Source organism: Bombyx mori, chromosome 23 (genome assembly GCF_030269925.1).
Source record: "Bombyx mori chromosome 23, ASM3026992v2".
Classification (NCBI taxonomy): Eukaryota; Metazoa; Arthropoda; class Insecta; order Lepidoptera; family Bombycidae; genus Bombyx; species Bombyx mori.
The window spans coordinates 7847114-7869106 of NC_085129.1; the positions used below are offsets into that span (position 1 = coordinate 7847114).

The 21993-nt window shown below is 41.4% G+C and overlaps 1 protein-coding gene across 1 annotated transcript; it reads left to right on the forward strand.

The window, feature by feature from the left end:
• The first annotated feature begins 2491 nt into the window (after positions 1 to 2491).
• LOC119630325 (uncharacterized) lies at positions 2492 to 14274 on the forward strand. Its single transcript, XM_062675484.1, has 2 exons — positions 2492 to 3706; positions 14218 to 14274. Exons 1-2 carry the CDS (start codon positions 2492 to 2494, stop codon positions 14272 to 14274), a joined length of 1272 nt encoding a protein of 423 aa, XP_062531468.1.
• Positions 14275 to 21993: the final 7719 nt, after the last annotated feature.

A 21993-nucleotide genomic window follows, 5' to 3' on the forward strand; every position in this document is an offset into this window, starting at 1 on the left:
AGTTATGATAATTACCAGAGTCTCCTTAATAAATATGAGTATGGGTACAGTTCTCCGACTCTTATAAAAATGTTTGACCCGTGCTCTCGGCCTCATGAATATTTAATATTTACAAATTATTAATCCAACACTTATCCCGGACGGAGCGTCGCCGTCGTCTTATGAGTTCGGTACGTTCCTTAGCAATAGAACCCGTCGGCATTATACTGATATCGATGCCGTCACACACTTTGAAGGCTTTATGAAGATTAGAAAATGGAGTGCCCTTGCCAGTCCATTTGCGGCATTACTTGCTTTATTTATTTGTGATAGACAAAGCAAAACAACTACTTTTTAGGTAATAATAAATAATTGAATAAATGTTGAAGATGATTAAGATTGTAGTAATCTATTTTATATTCATCTATGTTATAAATGATTACATTCAATGTTTTCTCCACAATACATTATAATAGGAAGAAAAATTAATCAGTGATTTTTACTTTTCGTATGTTTTTTTTTTGTGTTCGTGAAAGAGAAAAAAATAGAACATGTCTGGCGGTCTCTCCAAAATTTCATCACTACCGCGTCGCTTACAACATTTCTATAATGAAGTCAAGCCAAGCATACATAAAATTTAAATATATAAGTAGCTACTGTATTAAAATATTGATAACACATATTTTGTGATGTCTTTAATTGCTACTAATAATTCAATCCTATGCATTTCAGATAAGTTAAGTCGGTCGGCTTTGGCGTTTTAAAAGGGAATGACTTAATTGCCGCTTCTTATGGAGGCGAATAAATCCAGCCGGAATGTTTACGGCGCGCCGACAACGCGTGCGCCTTTTATTAATTGTATTACAGTCCATGTGGATACGACCCCCGGGACACCAGGCTAAGTGGCCCCTTACTGTGTTGTGCTGTGCAGTCAGTGTGTGCCCAAAGTGCGAGTGTTTTCATCTAGCGGTGCTGCTTCGGGTTGGAGACATTCCGAGCAGCGTAACGCAGGACCCGGGAACAGGTGAGTTGATTGACACTTTTATTCTTAACATTGGTTAATAGCGGGTAGGTGTCGATCAGCCTGTGAAAGCTGCGTAACCATTTTATTTTTTAATAAAATTGGTGTACGTGAGCGCCATTGAGTCTGGCCGCCCGTGTCTGTTCCCAGTCCTCCCCTACCCTTCGGGGTTAGGAGGGGCTGTCACCAACACCCGAAGGCCAATCTTATTCACAGGTCTGCGGCGTAGGCGCCCTTACAGGTAGGTTTAGTTCTAGTTCTAGTTTTCATTGTTTAATTCGTTATTAGTAAATTTAATTTCATTCTTAATAAATAGTTGTATATTGGTCGTTTAATTTAGTTTTAGCTTCATTTATACGTAGTTAATTACATAATAGATTAGTTTGCTTTTTACATAATAGATAAAATTTCAATTAGCTTTTTAACTTTTTTTTTTCATTCTACCCACATTTGTTGTTATATTTTTTGTAATTATCATAGTTGTAATTTGACCACAAATTCAGTACATTTTGGTAGACTGACCATCTATCATAAGTGGTCCCTGTTGTCTTCCCCCGTTTACAGTAGCACTGGCGTTTGCATACTGCGGGTTCCAGTCCAGTTGTTCGGTAAGTAGTTGTTGTATAGTTGATTAATATTACCTCAATAGTTTTACATAGTTATTTAGAAGTTTAGATTTAATTAACAGTTGGTGGAGTTCAGTGCCGGTTGGGGAGACTTGAGTGGTGTGATCCCGAAGTCTGTGGACCCCTGGGCGGTGGACCTCTCGGCTTATTGATCTCAAAATTATTTTGACATCTTTGAATCGGGGGCCCCCTGCCTGGAGGACCATCGGGCTGAGGTATCGGACCCCGGGTACCCCTTCCGTGTTTCCGTCCGTACTGCGCTGTTAATATTCATAATTTATTTGTTTCATTGATATATTCAAATTAATTTTTAATTTAATATTCTTATTCTCCTTCCTTTTAAATTTATAATTTTGAAATTACTACATTAATTATTCTAGTGTTCATAGGTTATAGTTACTCCTTATAGTCAGTTACTTATTATTACAGATTAGATAGTTTCATACATAGTTATCAGTTATCAGTGTACACCGCGGGTGGGGAGCCTGCAGCGGCAGACGTTATTGTGTAATAGTAATAGTATATTTTTAGCATTCTTCTTTTTCATTTACCTTTTATATTATTCTAATTTTTATTTACCTTTATTTCATTAAATTATTGTTGACTTTAATTAACTTTAATTAATTTTAAATTTTATAATCCAAGATTAAGTTAGAATAGTTGCTTTGTTTATTTGTTATAATTGAAATCAGTCATAGTTACATTTACGAATTAGTCGTTCTGTTTATTTTATTTTATTTTATTTTATTACATTGGGTGGGAGGCGATAGGGTCTCTGACATTTGACATAGGTCATTATAAATTAGAGTCGCTGACCTCCCAGTGAGGGTACTAATGTCCGCATACAGACTAAGATAGCCAAATCATGTCTGGTGGGGCTTCTCCCCCCATCATCAGCACACCCGGCCCGTCCCGACAGGGACGTCGGGCAATGGACGAATTATTCGCCCGTCGCCCCATTCCACAAACTCGACCGGTCCCGATGGACCCCGATAAGGACAATTCGGCCAGGCCTCCGGTCTCGGCCCGGGTGTCCCCGGGGATCGGTCCGGGGGAAGGTTTCGCTCCCCTGTCGACCGATTGCCCTGGGCCACCTCGGCCGAGGAAGAAGGCCAGGTCCGAGTCTGACCGTGGTTCATCTGAGGACCATGATAAGCGACCCAGATTAGGACCTTCCTCTAAGTCAGAGGGAGAGGATAGCGAGGCCACGTCCTCCCCCCCCTCCTCCTCCAACACTACTACTCCATCCTCATCCAGATCCTCATCCCCTACTGGAAGTCCCATCCCATTAGCCAAACCCGTTCCCAAGCCGAGGGCCCCCGCCAGGACAGGGGTAGCCCCACGCCCACTCAGATCCCCCCCTCGATCCCCTTCCCCGACCATATCCCCTATCCCGGTGGATCCAACTCGTGGTGCCCCCGCCCTAAGCGGCACGGCGGGTAACCTGGATTCCACCAGGTATATGGACCTCGAGTCCACCAAAGCCCAACAGTTTCCCAACCTTCCTCAACCCATTCCCTCAACGTCCTACGCGACCGTTGCCGCATCCCAACCGCCAGTAGGTACACGCCCCAGACCTGCCCAATCACAAGTTCCTCCACCCCCGAGGCCGAGGGGTCGGGCTCAGGAGGAGCTCCGCCGTCATCCACCTATCATGGTGGAGGCTCTCCCGAACTGGTCTCGCCACATGGCGGCCATTAGGGAGCGCCTCGGTAGGGCTCCTTCTGCCAGGCCCCACGGCACCGGTTTCCGCTTCCTGCCGTCATCGGCGGAGGAGTACAGGGTGATCCAGGATTATCTCTCGAGGGCCTCCGCTGCAGACAAAACCATTAAATGGTATTGTTTTGCGTTGGCGGAGGAGATACCCTCGAAGGTAGCCGTCCGGGGTCTCCCTGCCGACACCGATGCGGCAGAGGTAACAAACGCCCTCAAGGAGCTGGGCTTTCCTGCCCGTTATGCCCGGTGCATCCAGGCCAAGAGGGGGAGACAGGGCTGCGTATTTTTCGTGGCTCTGGACCACCTCTCCAAGGGTGACCTCGCCCGGCTATATTCAGTTAACGAACTGTTATACTTGCCGGGGGTGACGGTCGAGGGATGGCGTCCAACCCGGGGACCTGCGCAGTGTCACCGCTGCCAGGCCTTCGGGCACGCGTCCACGAACTGTCACCGTGCGGTCCGCTGCGTTCGATGTGCCGGCGAGCACATTGTGGCGGACTGCCCGAGGCCAAGGGATGGCCCATTATCCTGCGCTAATTGCGGGAAGGACCACGCCGCCACCGATCGGCGGTGTGTGGTCTACCGCAAGAGGGCCAGGATGATGGGAGTAACCATCCCCCCTCCTGTTCCACCGGTGCCACGGCCCAGGAATGTCCCAGCTCCAGCTGCTGCTCCTGTCGTGTCTGCACCCATCCCCAAGGGGAAGGGGAAGGGGAAAGGGAAATCCTCCCAAACCCCAGCCCCTCCCCCTCCTAGTACCTATCCGTCTGTCTCGGTGGTGGAGGCTGGGCCGTCAGCGACTACGTTGATGGCACAGGCCAACCCACCGAGGCAAACAAACAAGCCTATTCCTACTCCTCGTGGTCGAGCATCCACCAACACCAAAACAACAATGACCAAACCTCTGCCTCATATATTGAACATCAAGAGCATCGCCACAACGAATAATAAAAAGAAGGAGAAAAACAGGAAAAAGAATATTAAAAAGAAATTAAAAAAAAAAAAGAGAAGAGAAGAGGCGAATAGGGATACGACCGAGCCCGTTGTGCCGGATCCCCCACCAACCCCTGCGGAGGCAATGTCAGCTGACGAAGCCTCCTACAACGACCAACCCCCGACTAGTGACGGCCCGGTACTACCAGAGGCCCCATCGACCGAAACGAATTACCTCCGACAGCCCCCTCTTCCCCCCCGCCCACAGCGCGAGCGGCGCAGTGACCGACAGGCTCAACAGCCTGCCGGGTTCGCTGCATGGCTCCTCGTAATGTGGGAAAAATTGTCCGAGGTGGTCTCCGGAGTGATCCGCGAGATCGCCTCGGGAGCCAGCCCTTTCGGGGCTCTCTTGTCGGGGTTCTACCGAATGATTGCGCAGTTCAATGGCTAGCCAGGAACTGCGCATCATTTATTGGAACCCCGGCGGGGTAAAACCCCGCAAGAACGAGCTCTTGGTTCTCGCCCGGGAGTACAACCCTGAGGTTGTGCTCCTGGGCGAGACCAAGCTACGTCCTCGGGATGTGTTCAGGATTCCAAACTACTTCATGTACCGACGTGACGAGGTGAGTCCTGCCGGGACGCCGTTCAGGGGCACTGCGGCGCTCGTCAGGCGAGACGTGGTGCATGATCAGTTGGATTTGCTGGCCTTCACATCGACAAGGTCGATCGGTGTGAGGATCCACACCTCGGGGGGAGATATGCGGGTTTATGCCGCGTATAGACCCCCGGGGCCTGATTTCCACCCCGGGGACATAAGACGGGTCCTGAATTGCGACAGCCGCCCAGCTCTGCTGGTCGGGGACCTCAACGCGAAGCACGTCGCGTGGGGCTCCCGACTGAACTCAGCAGTGGGCAGGCGGCTGTTAGAAGATGCCGATAGGGGCGATTACTCTGTGGTCGGCCCCGACGAACCCACGCACATTCCGACCGCCGCGCAACTCCAGCCCGACGTGTTGGATGTGTGCGTTCATAAGGGGCTACGGTGCCCCTTAACTATTGAGGCACTGTACGACCTGGGTACCCCCCATCTCCCTATCCTGGTCACACTGGGAATGGGGCTTACCCGGGTTGCGACCTCGCCCCTACGACCGAAGGTCGACTGGGAGCTCTTTAAGAGACTCTTAGTCGACCTTCCCGTAATTCAGGACCCCAACACCCCTGAGGGGGTCGACGACGCGGCAGTCCGCCTTGTCGACTCCATCAGGGGAGCGATCGACCAGGCGACGACTCTTGTGCCCAGCGGCGGGCCCAGAGGTATACTCCCGGCCCATCTGAAAGCGATTATTCGCCGGAAGAGGGGCCTGAGGAGGCTCTGGGCGACAACTCGTTGTCCCAGGATCAAGCGCGAGCTTAATGAGCTGGAAGCGGAGTTGGCGGCGAAGATTAGCTCCTATCGGGGCTATGCGTGGGAGGAACGGATCGAGGAGGCCCGTGAGGACCCCTCGTCCGTGTCCCTCCACCGACTTTGCCGCCAGCTCTCAAATCGGCCTGCCCCGACTTGTCCACTCGTGGACGAGAGGGGCAACCGATGCTTCTCGGCTCAGGCCCGCGCCGATGTCCTGGCCGTAATGCTGGAGCGGCAGTTCGCTCCAAATAACTCTGCACCCTCAGAGGCCGCATTCCACCAATCGGTGGAAGAGAGCGTAGCAAGCCTACTCTCCTCCCCGGTGCCACCGTTGGGAGACGGTGATTTCATCACTCCCAGTGAATTGCGCCTCTCCATCAAGCGGATGAAGAGGCGCAAGGCGCCGGGCGAGGACGGTATTCCCTCCCTCGCATTTTTCCACTTCCCCGAAACGGTCGTGTCATTCATGACACGACTGTTCAATTCCATTCTGTCCACAGGACACTTCCCGGGAACTTGGAAATTGGGCAAGGTTATTGCCCTGCCCAAACCCGGCAAGGATAGGAGAAATCCCTCCAGCTATCGTCCGATCACTCTGCTGTCGCATATGGGCAAGTTGTTCGAGCGGCTGCTGCTGAGAAGGGTGTCGCCGCACATCCTTCTCAGACCCGAGCAATTCGGGTTTCGCAGCGGTCACTCGACAACGCTGCAATTGGTCCGCGTTATGCACCACTTGGCGGATCGGTCCAACGCGCGCCAGTACACGGCCGCAGTCTTTCTCGATATCGAGAAGGCCTTCGACCGTGTCTGGCATGCGGGACTGATCTACAAGCTGTTGCAGAACACGGACCTCCAGCACGCCTATGTGCGACTGCTGGGGTCGTACCTGGAGGGAAGATCCTTCCTTGTCGCGGTCGAGGGCGCAAAGTCGTCGGTGCGCCCAGTCACGGCCGGAGTTCCCCAGGGAAGCGTCCTGGCACCAGTCCTCTACGCTCTCTACACCAACGATATTCCCACGCTTGAGGGCAACCTCCAAGCGTGGGAAGCCGACGTGAAGTTGGCGCTGTTTGCCGACGACAGCGCCTACTTCTCGTCCTCTAATTTCCCCTCTGCGGCCATTTCGAGGATGCAGAGGCTGTTGGACCTACTGCCCCAGTGGCTGGACCGATGGAGGGTCGCGGTCAACGTGGGGAAGACCGCGGCTATCCTCTTCGGTCCGGTCCGCACAAGAGCCGTCCCAGGACAGCTCAGTCTCCGTGGAGTCAATGTCGAGTTTAGGCCCAGTGTCCGATACCTGGGAGTCAATATCGACCGGAGTTTGAGGATGACCGCCCACGCCAAGTCGGCGTTGGCGGCCGCCCGCTATGCGAGGTTTCTCCTCCGGCCGGTGTTGGCCTCCAGGTTGCCGACCAGGACTAGACTCGGCATTTACAAGACGTATGTTCGTTCCCGTATCACGTACGCAGCTGCGGCCTGGTATCACCTCATCCCGCAGATCATGCGGGTGAAGTTACAGGCCCAGCAGAATCTGGCTCTTCGCACGATAGTCGGAGCAGGGCGCTACGTCAGAAATGACGTAATCGCCCGGGATCTAGATGTGGAGTCGCTCGAGGAGTTCATTCGGAGGCTAGCTCGTAATATGTACGAGCGGGCTGACGGTGGACCCCACGAGCATCTCCACAATATAGCTCCCTTGCACGCCAGACCACCTGATGGTCAGGCGCTACCAAGGGAGCTACTGGAACCCCCGGCTATGGTAAGATAGTCGGCTTAACCGGAGTGATATGGGAGTGCTCATAATGAGTGCCCCCATGGGACTGAGCTGTCCACACTCTTCATCTCCCCCCACACTGTTGGGGTGCCCCCCTATGGGGACCCATTTCTACCGCCCGATTGGGTGGACCACTCCCCCTTAAGGGGAGTGATTTACGTCGGTCCCTCCCCGCGACGGTCTTCCCCTTCTGGGGAGCCCTTAGTGGGTGAGCGCCAAACTAGTGCCGCGGCTCCCCCTCTGATTTGTAGAGGTGGGGCCGCGGCATGGGGCCGGTGGCGGGCCCCACGGTGCTGACTGTTGTCCCGCTTTGTACATAATGTAAATAGTCTAGTTAATAGTTAGTATAGTAGTTTAGTTTTAGTTAGTTAGTTAGTAGTAAGTAGAAAAAAAAAAAAAAAAAAAAAAAAAAAAAAAAAAAAAAAAAAAAAAAAAAAAAAAAAAAAAAAAAAAAAAAAAAAATATCAAGCAGAGGACAGCGGCCGGCGCCGGGGTGACTCCTCCGCGGGCATCACTCCGCCCAACAGAACCAAGCCCATCGTATTATGTATAAGTATATATATTTTGTCGATGCTATGCAACCGTATGCGCGCTGCGAACAGTCCTTCCCCGTCTCGTCCTGCATTTATATCACCCCTGCCCTGTGTGGTAGGGAGCCCCGTCCCGGGTAGTGGGGTTTGCCCCGAGGCCCGTTCCGTGCCCCCGAAAGGGGGTACGACGACCCTTCTTGTCTTGTTGTGGATACGACCTTTGCCATGTTTGTTTGCCATCATATTTGTCGCCATCAAATATTTACAATTAATTGGTTGTGTATTAATAACAGAACGCGGACTTTCATTCACGGACTATTGCGTCTTATATGCAAACCTGCGTTGATTTTATTGTTTGGTCCTGTGTTTTATTCGAAGTTGAATCATTGGCCCTTCACTGTGACCATACCATTGAATGAGATTAAGGCCATAAAGCCTCGTTAAAGGACATCAACGCGCTTACATGATAGACAATTATTTGGTTTATGCCATAATAGATATGAAGAGAATAGCCTCAGTCGTATTATGTTAAAACTGTTCTTTGTGTCGGACAAGTGAGCTTGTCTGGACGGGCGGCGCTTTTATAGTTCGGGAGACGCCCGCGCCCTATCTTTGTGAAATGACGTTCTGATTGTTCTACCGACTTAACATATCAATTATGTCGTACACAAAGCCAGATAAGAGATTGAGCGACGTGAATAAAATAATTAACTGATTGGTGTTTGTATAATTCATCAGGCAGAGTTGCTGCGATCGCCAGGCCACTTAGTCTCGTGCTATCGGATACTGCTAGTTATCATCTCATATCATAGCATCGTACAATGGAGCTGTAAATGCATGATGCTATTATACGTGACTTTTGTTTGTATCTGGTCATGTCTCGGAATTCTAAGAAGGGCTAAGCAACTGTCAGCTTACTTTGAGAGTTCGAGGATGCGTGAGAATATTGGAAACTGTTAGAGTGAAATTTTATTGAATCAAAGTTATAAGTTTGATAATTTTAAAAGTTTTACTTTCCTATTTCCTATTTCCATATCCTATTTCAACTAATCATGTTATCGACTCTCCATACTTGGCCGAAATTTGGCTCTGAAGATGCTCTTATCTGCATATCGTATTTAACACAGAGGAAAATCACAGTTAGATTAGAAATGTTTAACTGCAAACCACAAATGCAATTTTATATTTTTCCCTTCCTTGAATACAATTTTTAAGGGTTCTTAAACAAATATAAGTAGTCAGGGCGAGATACAACGACATTCATATAGCAGATATTATAATTGTATGCATCGGTTAATAGAGGGACGATACACAGTTGAAATATTAAGATAATATTTTAATTACATTTCAAAGAAAGCGAGATTGTTATTAGTTTCAGAAATTATATTTTTCAATTTATTATAAGTTGACTAAAGGCAGTTGTATAATATAATTAAAATTAAAGTAAACTAATTCAAGGCATGAAAATTGCTCCATTTTTTTCATATTATATCTTGCTTGCGCGGTGTTTGTCGCCATCTTTATTTATGTCGTGAATTTCTTATTAATTTTTTTTATGTGCTCCTTTTTGAATGGTAGGGCGGCTGTTACAGGATACAAATAAAGCTTCAAATTTGTGTCTCAAAAAATGATGGCATAGGTACATGTTATGTTTTTGGGTTTAAATAAGGCAATATCAAACGGGTCGTATGTTTCTCAATCTATCAAAAAGAAGAAAAAATGTGATTTTACTTAATTTATTTCCAAGTGAACTCTCTGTCGAGTAATGCTATGGCCTCATCCCTGCGGCGTTACAGCGGTATCTACTAGAACCATCATTTATGCCCACTGACGGAAATTAAAGAGAAAGGAATAAAAATGTCCCGTGTAATGACGGGCGCAGACCTCTCGCCGTGAATGTGTAATAATTCGCCTCGGGGACACAGCACGCCGGGCCTCCACTAAATAATTTTAATTACATGTTATTGATAAACATTCTCTCTCAGAGCGGTCGGATCTGTCGATAACGTAGCGCAATTAGGCGGTGAACTTTGACTTTCCGATTTGTGGTGGGAACGGCGAAATTGGATCCCCGAGGCGCGAACGAGTATTGGACTTTAACGGACTCTGGAGCTCTGTCTATGAAATATGTGAAAACGCATGTGCAGCCATGAATAAATTTATTTGCTCTGTTGCAATATATATTCATAATAATAATACTCGTTTTAGTAGTTTACAAAAGCGTTCATTTTTTTAAAAAAAAATGCTTAAACGTTTTACGACGTCTACATGTAAATTATTGCAAGATTATAATAAAACGATAGTGCAGTACTCAAAATGGCCGTTAGTTACGTTGGTCTACAAGTTACCTAAACGCTCATTATAAACCCGAAGGTACGGCCGCATAATGACTGTGATCACCCAGCACGACTCTTTAAGTTATTATGCGAAAGATTGAACGAAAATTAGCTGTCCCAAAATGAAGTCATAAAAATTCTGGTAAAATGCATTGCACAACGAACCATGATTAAAATATATCTGTGACTAGCGCAGCAACAAGTAGGAGAGTACTCTGGTGTTGTTATAAAGGGATGCGTCACTTGTAAAAGACCAGGCAGTATATCGCGCGTCGGGTGGCCTCAGCGTCGTTGAAATGCGTTTTGTCGCCAGCTTCATGCCATGAATATTTACGAGCCTTCACGGGTACTTGCTATGTCCCGAATAAATGTCAGGAGTACTAAATCTTAAAGTGATTTTTTTATAATAAATACTATTTTTTACACGAATAATTAAATCTGCAAAGATTTTAGGTATGTTTCACTTTAGTGTTTCGCTGTACGCGATAAAAAACCACTTTATGAAAGACAAATGATTGGGTCTTCACGGTCGGGGCTTGTCAGCACTGACACACCTAAGACGAACGGGAGTGATGACTCATTATGTAGGAAGTATGAACTTTGCATCTCATATTTCTCTAATTTTATTAATTATGAATTTAGTTAAGTTCTCGCTGTTTGGCAATATGTAGCAAAAATGTTGGTCGATTTTGATAGTTTGATAGTCAAGCTTAGACATACGAGTATGCTAAACAAACTGCTTTGACACATTAGTTAGTGGTTTTGTTGTTACCTGATATACCTTTTGGTTGTGAAAATGTCGAAATACCGTGATGTAATTGGCTTCGTCGCTTTAAAGCAGCAGTCGGGGAACTTTTTTAATTATTACCCCAATTTACCCCCCAAAATTTAATTTTACCCCATTTCGGGTAATTTACCCCGGTTCCCCGACCGCTGCTTTAAAGACTGAGATTTCGTTGTTCTCGGCCTAGAACGAAACCTAAAAACCTTGGATGATACTCAATTGAGGTATTGGCCAATTAGGATCACTGAATGACTCATTTGTATGCATTTTTTTATAATAAAGTTGTATTTTCTGCAAAAGCAACGAGATTTTAGTTGCGAACACTACACAAAGAGGCTATTTATTAATTTGCACTGTATCGGCGAGGCAATGAAATTCCACGTCACTGTTCAATATTTAAAAATATGACAGCATTTATTTTTCTGAATTGTTTTGCATTGTGATAACAAAAAGTGACCAGCTTGGTAATAAGCATACCGCATATGGAGATAACGTACGATCTGTCTTATGATATTCAATTTAAATTAGAACAACATTTATTTTTTAGGACAGCTATTTTGACTTCAAATGTCATGGCTGTATGATCCGATATGAAAGTTCATCATGGTATGTTCATGTTGAACGTAATAATGATTTAGATGACTGTATCATTTTCTTGAATACTTTCTCCATTGTCAGACGATATTTTACAATATTTTTTTGACGTGCATAGATTGTTTAGTAAAGTAGCTTGAACCTAAGAGTCAGTGTTCAGATGTAAACAAATATGCTCATGATACTGAGCCTACAAGACCAGTAATAGTGATTTTGTATCAATAATAATTGTTTAGGCAAAAATTATATAGTCACATAGGATATAAACATAGTTACGTAATTGTTAAATCGTGCTAAGGAAAATTTCAAGATATTCCGAAAATTACCATTAAAAAAGCGAATGAGGATCTCTCAGCCAAATATATTATTTTCACTTTTTCTCCCATGGAGAACTGAAACATTTATATATGAATTCGGAGTTGTTTGGGGATGGATTGCATTTTATAAAATACAATGGGTAACATAGAAAAGTTTCAAAACTCAGTGTATTACGAGTACAATAATTAATACGAGTATAAACTATCATTGATTACTGATTATAATGGAACTGCGATCTTGGTTGTATTCGCTCGAGCAGTGTTCAATCAAAACGTTATTTGTCATGCATCCGTGCCATTGTATACTGTTTGGCGGTGGCATGCACAGAATTAAAGCTACATCGGCTCCTGAATGTCGATTTAATTGCCAGATAAGTCGCCTGCTCTCGCAACACTATTGAAAGATAATAGCTTAAGATGTTACGCTCATTCAAGATGCTAGATTACGTATACTGCTGCGTGAATACGGTTGAAATTTGAGTCGGAGCAATGCTTTACACGCTGCCTTATTGAAAATTATGAATCTGTTTCCGCGATTATCTTCTACTCAATAATGTAATGAATAGTTACTAATTCTTAAAAGAACAATATTCGCTTAGTGAGTAGTAGATGCTTTTCACTTTGCCCACGTAGTGAGAAGTGATTGCAATAGGCGTTATCTTTGCATATTCGAGACAGTTGTTGTTCCAATAAGCAATAATCTACGCGGATGATAAATTTAAATGGTGTTCGAGTGGGCGCCTAAACAGTACAAGGGCTCATAAACCGGTGGGTATGGTAATGTCAGAGGCATAACATCGCTTACTATATCAACACCAGTCAACTGACAGACGTTACGAGCTCACCGAAAGTTGTTTCAACAATTGATCTGATTTTGAAGATAAATTTGTGCTGTTTGAACGTTCACTAAATAATTTTATAGCATGATCGTATTTCTTGAAACGATACGATAGTGTTTATGTTGACTTTACAATAGCTTGATGGTTAAACGTCTAAGAGTTGACACTTTGTACACATCACTACATAGTATAAAACAATGTATAAAACAAAGTCGCTGTCTCTGTCCCTATATCTGTCTGTCCCTATGTATGCTTAAGTCTTTAAAACTACGCAACGGATTTTGATGCGGTTTTTTTAATAGATAGAGTGGTTGAAGAGGAAGGTTTATATGTATAATAACATCCATTAAATAGTGGAGAAATCAATAATAAATTACAGTTTCCGAAGCGAAGCGAGGGCTGGTCGCTAGTCAGTAATAAAGCTCACTCGAAATATGTGCTTCGGTTATGATCAGTAGTAATTGATTATTATCACGTAGAAAAATTAATATCTTAATGCAGCATTTTATCAATTTTATTTTGTTGTAAAAAAAATTCGATCTTTGCAATGTTTACGCCTGCATTCTTAAAAGTTTGCTACAGAAACAAGTTCAATTGGACATCTGTATGTGTAGCAACTCGGACCATAATTCGACGGAATCTCGTCCTATTCCACAACAGTTACGGATCATTCGGTATTTCAACAGTCTAGTAAATCGGCGTGCGACAGGCAGCTCGGATAAATCACGGGAGGTGGGCGGCATCTAGCCTACCAGCTAAATAACGGCTACCGTTTACCTGCCTCAGATCATCTGATACTTGATTTAATGTTGCTCCCAGCGAATGCGCGCCACGAACTCGATATCGCGAACTCTGTTACAGATATTACCAGTAGCCCATTCTGTGTTTAAATAATTGCATTTTCTATGATAGTAGTTTCAAGTGAGAGAAACTCACTGGCGATACAATCTCAATTATTTTTAACGATAGCGATATAATTGACTAATTTATTTGGATAATTAAAGTTGGAATTTTTCTCCGGTAATGTGGGTGCTAAGAAAATTCTCTTATGAATCTTTATCTAGTTTGCCGTAACATGAAAGGATATTTCCTTTGTCGTATTACTCTTGTCAGAGCGGTCGTGGTCGTCACTCAGTATCATTGCTGTAGGGCGATGTTATGCGCCTCACGAGCAACGCTACTTCTCCCGGTTTGTGGTGAGCCTGGTACATTAATGTAAGCAACCACCAGCTGCCGACTTGACTTGGCCGGCTCATCGCATGTAATGAAATGACCTTAAATATATAATCTTTTTGTTGAGTTCCACCGTAGGCATCTTCATTACCCAAAAATTGTGTTTAATTATGACCTGATGGTTAATTGGCAGAGTTTGTCTTATGGCATGATGTTTGCTGTTTGTAATAATTTAGTGCACAAAAGCTAAACGTATAAATAACTAAATGGCTGCTTTGTTTTGATTTCATGGAACGTGCCAAAGAGTTAAGTTTTAAATTTTAAATACGATATCACTATTTGACATCTATTGAACATCAAAGGCTTACAAAAAGTTCACATAAAATACTCGTAAATAGGAGATAGTGGATGAATTTACGATTGATTACTTTATCCGATTACCAGAACTGCTAGTTAGCAATTTGATGATATATTTTATGTATGTAAACAGTCGACTGTATACGTAGGCAAAAAAACTACGAACTTTACAAATACGTACCATGTGTATAGTATTAAAATAATACTGTAAGTGTTAACCAAATTTTATTGTTTACAGCCGAAGTCAGCGATTTGACTACAGGCAATATAATAATTATAAGAATAAGCGGGATATGACGAGATCGTTCCGTTAACTGTACCATAAAATATTTACAGCACACTGTTAGCAAAGAGGGTTGTTGATGCCAATATGGTTATTGGTCTAGTCTGGTTGTATGTAGGTAGGTACATATGTCTGTTAATATTTTTAGGAATCAATTTATAGCGATGATTCAAATGAAATATGAGTCGCGATAAATTTGAAGATGAAATAATTCGATTTTCGTAGGTAAAATGGTATCTACTTAACCGGAGTATTTTGGGCAGGAAATAGCAAAACTTTGAGAATTAAAGTGTACTGGAACTATGGATGAGGTAAGTGAATGCAGTAGCTTTAGTTAGCAATGGGCCTGGGTTCCATATGTCTTCTTTTAGTGAAAATTGGAACAAACCGTTAGCATATGTGTATGTTTGAAGGTATTTATTTTTTTAGATTATTTTTTAATCAAGATGAAGTCAATAATGTAAAAAAATACAATAAAAGTCTGATCAGCTACAGGCTAACAATAATCAACGGGTTCATCTCATAGATGACATAAAAATAAGAAAATCGTGTTGTCGTGCACTCTGACGGGGTACGGGGTGAGCCTGGGAAAAGACTCATTTACGCGGGCGAAAATATCCCTTCTCAATGAGCCAAGGGTGAGCTAAAAATTATTTTAAATGGCTACCTTGGATCATGTGCATCAACAATTCCCGGGTCACAATTTTATTAAGTCATTATCTATCAATGCTCAGATAGTGAAACAAAATCTTCCAATATTAGAATAGTATTACAAGAATGCAACATTATAAAATTCATCTCCTTTGTCGTATCACTCTTGTCAGATCGGTCGTGGTCGTCATACAATGTTTGGGCAGATGTTATGCGCCTCATGAGCAACGCCACTTCTCCTGTTTTTAGGTGAGCCTGGTACACTCATGCAAACTGCCGCCAACTGTCGACTTGACTTGGTTGGTCCATCGCATGGGCAACCATGGCAACCACGCGTTCTTCTAAAATTCATAAAGTACGAAAATTGTGATAATCTTAGGCACCTAATGGTAGTTTTAAACGAAAGACCAACTCATATACTCAACCTGATATTAAAATTGTTATGGGTTTTCATTATACTTAGGAATTCTAGTAGCCATTATACAAACAAATTGGTTGTTAATATATAGAAAATTGTATAGTAATGGAATGAGTCAATTTGCTTTCCTTCGATATTAAGTTGTTTATCCAGAAGTATATTATTAAGTCAAACTTAGCGAACACATTAATGAAGTGGAACTGTTTTATGGTCTGCAATAACATTTTAATGATCCCTTAAGCTCATTTAGTAAAATACTTTTTACATTACTCGGTGAAAGCTATAAACACATATAAATTTGTATGACTATATTCTATTGGAACCGTGTAAGAAAACGATGTCTGTATATATGATTTTGAGAAAACTGTTGGAAAAGTGCGTTTTGATTATGTACATTGGCGAAAATTTATGTTTAAAATCCATAGAGCACGAACAATAGAACTATTTATTTGTTACTCATTTTGCTATTAAGTTTTTTTTTAAAGTTAACTAATCTTGTTTCAATTTCTCTGTGCTTGAATTATTTCAGACTTTTTATCTAATAGTTTAATTTGAAAGTAGAATAGGAACGCAGATTCATGCGATTTTAAAAGCTCCTAGTCAACAATTAGTTAAAGAAAATCGGATCAAAATTACCAAGTGCAATCGATAGCATTATCGAGTGAACATTTCAAATACATTCGCACCACAATTCATTCCAAATTTTATAAACTCGGTTACGTTCCACTGTGACTATCGCTAATTGTATAATATGTAAACAAAACTAATTTCTGGAATATACGTGCTTTTGCGCCACCTATCATTATTATTGTTTTACGGTTTTACTATCACATTTTTTTCAGTTCGGTCGCGCAGCAAAATCCCTATCCCCTCCAAGCCTGCCGTAAGGAACTTCGTTCCAAAAAAGATTTAACTCGAGTAGAAATGCCTTTCACACTTAATAATATCATTTTGTCAAATAAAAATTAAAGATACATGTGAGATGTTCTCTATTTCATCGATTGCCTTTTCATTTTACACGCAACATGTTCACGTTCATTTTATTTCAAGACAACACTAATTTTTATTGCATAGATAAGGGATCGAGTCCAATCTATAAGAAGCTGGAATAGCCCCTTAAGCTACCAGCGAATAGGTGTGGGAAAAAAACGAAACGCACGACTACTTCACAACAGAAATGGCCAAAATTATGGTATCCATCCGTGTGGTCTTATATATAATACATCTTACCTCCAGTACTTATATTCGAGTTCAAATAGCTTTTTGAAGAAAAAAATCCTGAAACAAAACTTATCAATCAGTGTGCGTGATTGTACGTGGCCAAACCATCTGCGGGCGAGCACACGCGCTCTCTTTATAAACCAGCGACGCCGGCGCACGCCTGCCGATTAATCGCAGCTGAGCCATACACAAATCAAGATGTAAATGGATATAGTATGTTAAGTGCGCCATACCTAGTAATAATGATGTTAGCATTAGGCATATTAATTGGCTGGATAGGCGTTATCTCTCTAGTATGGGCAACCGCGCACGCTATTCTCGTCTTCAAAGGGCTCTGCAAACACTCCGTGTTTTTAACTGCAATTTATTCGATCCTCCACTGAAGCAAACAGGTTTCGTAAGTCAGCAGTTCAGAAAATGATTTCGATTTACAAACAGCGCATAAAATTTAATTATGCAACATCAATGACACAAGTCAGACATTTCGAATAAAGCAGGTACGAACGAACCTAAATGTGGATTTGAGTTCAAAAGGCCCGCTTCCTAAATACGGAATTAAACAGCATGAAAGCGTTGTTAGTGCAGAATCATTAAGACTCGAGTCTTATTGAAATGTAGAACCGGATCCCTAATGAATGCCGCAAAATCAAATCGGTATCGATTTTCAGTGGATAACTACCTTTAATATGCATTTTGTGATGTCGACTGGGCAGTGACAACGAGCAGGCACTTACCTTGGAAAGTCTGAGTCTGTCTACCGTCTGGAACTACTATTAAATAAGAGCAAGACGGGTTTTAGAAGAGGGAATTATGAAAAGAACAGCAATTTGCTTTTAATATTTTAATTACACTAGATGAGTGGACGTATTTACAGCCCTTCTGGTGCTAAATGGCTATCGAAGTCCATGGACATGACAACGTAAATACCCTAAGACATTCAGTGGAAGTGTCAATTGTTTTTAATTGTATAATGATTGCTCGTGTGGTTACGATGCGCGTGGCTTTCCAATACTCTATTACCGATCGTTTCAAGCAACCAAACATTACCTTTAATAATACTTCAATGCTAATGAACGCATTAAGTCTTTGGAGAGCCAAGCATTTTATGTATATTACCATCTCTATATATACTCTCTATTAATTATAGGACTTCATTTTCCTAAAATTGATATACGGAGTTGCCAAAACAAAAATGATGTTGCGCACGTGTTAAATGATATAAAATTGTGATTAAATTCTTCATGCATCACTCGCTAACACCATATGTGATCAGACATAATAAAGGTAACAACTAGTTATTAGTACTGATACTCGTAATATGGCATATCTATCGTTCATGATTTAAGTTTTTTATTGTATTTATCTAAGCGGCAACATGAGAAAATATCTCATGGCAATTACTATTGATATCTGTAATCAAGTGTATTCGATAAACTTCTCTATTATTGACGTAATTAGTTCGCGGACTCGTATGTATGTTTTTTACTGCTATTAAGTATTAAGTACTGGTTTTATGTAGATTATACATTTTGTAATGTTTGTCGAAACAACGCCGTTATTTTGTATTCATTTTGTCGAACTTAATGGTCTTGAATATTCAAGAGGCATATTATTTATTTTGATTTGTTTATTAGATAGCTGATCATTAGACATAACTATACATATAAAGTATCGTAACTATATGGTTGAGAATGTACTTTAGTTTATATTTTTGTTTTGTTTAAACATCTGGCTGTAAAATCTGTTCCCTTTTTAAATTTATAAATTGTACTAGCTTTTACCCACGACTTTTCTCCTATTATTATAGAAAAAAAATATATGGAGGGAATAGTTTTTTTTTTTGGATGAGAGGTACCCTGTGTCCTTTTTTGTCTCTTGACAACGTGTCCAAGTCCAAGCGTGTCCATCCAAATTTTTATGAGATCACTAGAGTGCTTAGAGTTGATATCGTCACAAACAAATAAACTTACTTTCGCATTTATTTCATACTCACGGAAGACAATGGTTCGAAATAGCACTTCGATGATATCCAAGGTGTGTGTTTAAATATATTTTTTCTGGATTGGAATCATCTGCATGGTTTCTCTTGAAAAGATTTTCTTTGAGCAAGGAATGTGGTAGGCGGTAGGGAGTGGCAGGCACTGAGCACTTCTAATAATTAAGAATAATTGAATGTAGCAGTTTAACTATATTCTTGACTCTAATAAGTGATTACTATAGGTTCAGCATTCTTTTAAATTCAACGAAAATCCGTTTAAAAAATACTGTATGAAGATGTCGTATATTAAAGATATCTTGATTTGTATAGGATATGTCACTAATCTGTAGGTGGCGGCTTCTCCCCGGCGAAGCTCATGGGGCGACCTAAGGGGATTGAGGGTGCGCCGTCTGGTTGTAGTGTTGACCGCGGTAATCCCCTTACCTCATCCGGGTTCTGACTTCGGAAGTGATTGGACGCTTGAGCGAAGAGTGCAGGGGAGTCCTTTAGTGGGTAGAGTCTTGAAAACATCATTGGGCCCACGGTTTCGCAGTTGCGGACCAGTCCCACATACTCCGCGCGCTCCCTGGGTGTGGGGACCTCGTAGGAGGTTCGGTCCCCGGCCCGAAAATAATAATAATGGTATGTCACTAATATTTCATCACAATAAAGGTACATCATTTTTACTTTTCATTAGTGTTTAATAGTGGTTGTCTTATTGAGTAAGTGGTTAGGAATCCCAAGTACGAAACGGTCCAGGTTTCTATTCCTGATCGCATTTAATGTTATTGTGAAAGGTATTTTAAAGGTATTTTGTGAAAGGTATTATAAGGTCTGAACGTACTTGTTCCTGTCTAGTATCTGTTCTAGGATTGGCGGTATTTTCAGTAAAATTATACAGACATTTTGAGTGTTTTACTATGAAACTAAACCGACACAAAATTTGCACTTATTTGAATCATTTAGAGTATGAATACATAATACAATTTCATTTCCAGCAAACTTATGATGTAAATATCATACAATTTCCCAGTGGCTTCTGGTAAGAAAACCTTCTATGAAATTGAAATTAACTTTTTTAATATTTTATAGTCATGATGACCTTAGGCTAACTACGGACAGTCTATTACAAATATTAATGACAACAAAAGAAATCGATATGCTTAAACGGCTACAAGCAACGGTCTATTAAAGGACATGTAGCTCTGCCGCCACCAACCGACGAGCCTTCATTAAACTAATCACACACATAACTCAAATCATGTGTACACGTCTTAGGATCTAGTGATTTATCTTAAGAAGTGGTAAAATAAACAATTCAAACATTGGAGTTTTTTTTACTTAGTGAAAGACAAAGAAGCTTAGTTAATTTATATTATATCGCAACTATGACTAGAAATAAGAAAAATGTTATTATTGAAAGGTAAGTATTTAATTAAATATGCAATTTCAAAAGGGCACATGTCGCATATTTTGTCAAATACGTTTTTTCATATACATGTAGTTTTGAGGCTTACCTACACCCATTTTATAATAATTCCAGTAATTTTCAATTAACACTAAAATATATCACAAAAGCTAATATTTTAAATTTTACACTGCTTTAGAAAATAATCAGTTTCTTTCATTTCCTGAACATTTTACATTTTCTGAGATGTGCCCTTTTCGAAATTGCTCAATTACAACTCATTTTTATGAAACACATTTCACTACTTCGTATTTATTTAAATACAGTAATACGTTTTTGAAATTTGTACTAAAAACGTAAGTTTATGCAGTAGACTATCGTGTTTCGATAACAAATTTCGTTATACCTAATCTAGCTGAGGCCGAACCACAAAAGGGCTTGGCAGACGTTTGATTCAAACATTGTTTTCTATTAAATTGGGAAGATTCAGGCGAATGAATATCTTCAAAAATTTTCATTCTCATAATTTACTATTATATTTTTATATTGACTTCGGACACAGACGATATACGACCCATCTGATGATAAGCAGTCACAATGGTTCCGATATATCAAGAATGCCAGGGGCACGGTTAAGTCACTGCCTATTATTTTTACTGCTGTTAAATCATACACTTTCAGAACTTGTGTTCCAATTTCTAAGAGGATTGAATTGATCTAAGGCTTGCCATTCTTATGTAGAGTTGAGGTCAGCCGCTGGTCGGTCGTTGAACTGTAGTCAATGTTTAGGAATAAATAAAACATCCACAATTATTATACGTTTTGCCAAATACATATATACCGATGCATGAAAGCGTAAGAAAATAATACATCTTGCTATAATTAATTATGAATTATTATGATACTGTGTTCAGTAAAGTCATATTAATAGAATAGTTAATTAGTTTAATAATAAGATTAGAATTACACTGAAGATTGTTAAACACGGTGATAGAATATTCGTAAAAGTAATAATCGCTTTCATCCATTTTCCTTTTTTTTAAATGATTTTTCACAGTTCCAAAACGAATAAGGATTTTAGATAAGCTTCAATTGGAACAGGTGTAAAGTATGGGTGGCTGGCTGCCATGTCCACGTGTTGATGTCTTGATATAGGCGTCATTGGGCTTGTTCGTAACAAATGAACCATCACATTTTGATTAAGAGTTTATTTAATCATACACGCCCGTAAAATTAATAGACAGTATATACTAATTAAATTTGTCTTAATTGGATGGGGCTTATTAAATGTTTTAATGATTAGCGTTTAGTAAATTTAAAGTTTAGTAAAATGTGTTAATTGAAGCCGCAGGGAATAGAAGAATTAGTTGACTGCATAGTTTGAATGTGTCGTTAATTATTCGGTACTAAAATTGATAATAACTCGAATCGTATTGTTTATTTTCAGATTAATGGGTTGATAAAATATAAATTTTGTTTTAATGTATGGTAAATACACGATTTGGTAATTTGATTCGTATGCTGTCGGTTAAGTACAATCAAGTATTTTAATTTACATCCAAAGTAATTAAACGACAGTTAATTAAGTTTAGTTAATTATAACCAATGAGCGAATTATATTACTGTTAATATATAAGACAAATAGTTTTGTAT

Bases quoted from the DNA above. Each gene is read 5' to 3' on its own strand.
- LOC119630325 (XM_062675484.1), top strand. From the start codon at position 2,492: ATGTCTGGTGGGGCTTCTCCCCCCATCATCAGCACACCCGGCCCGTCC. The intron at 3,707-14,217 runs GTGACGGTCGAG...GTTAATTGGCAG, and splicing joins AACTGTTATACTTGCCGGGG to AGTTTGTCTTATGGCATGAT.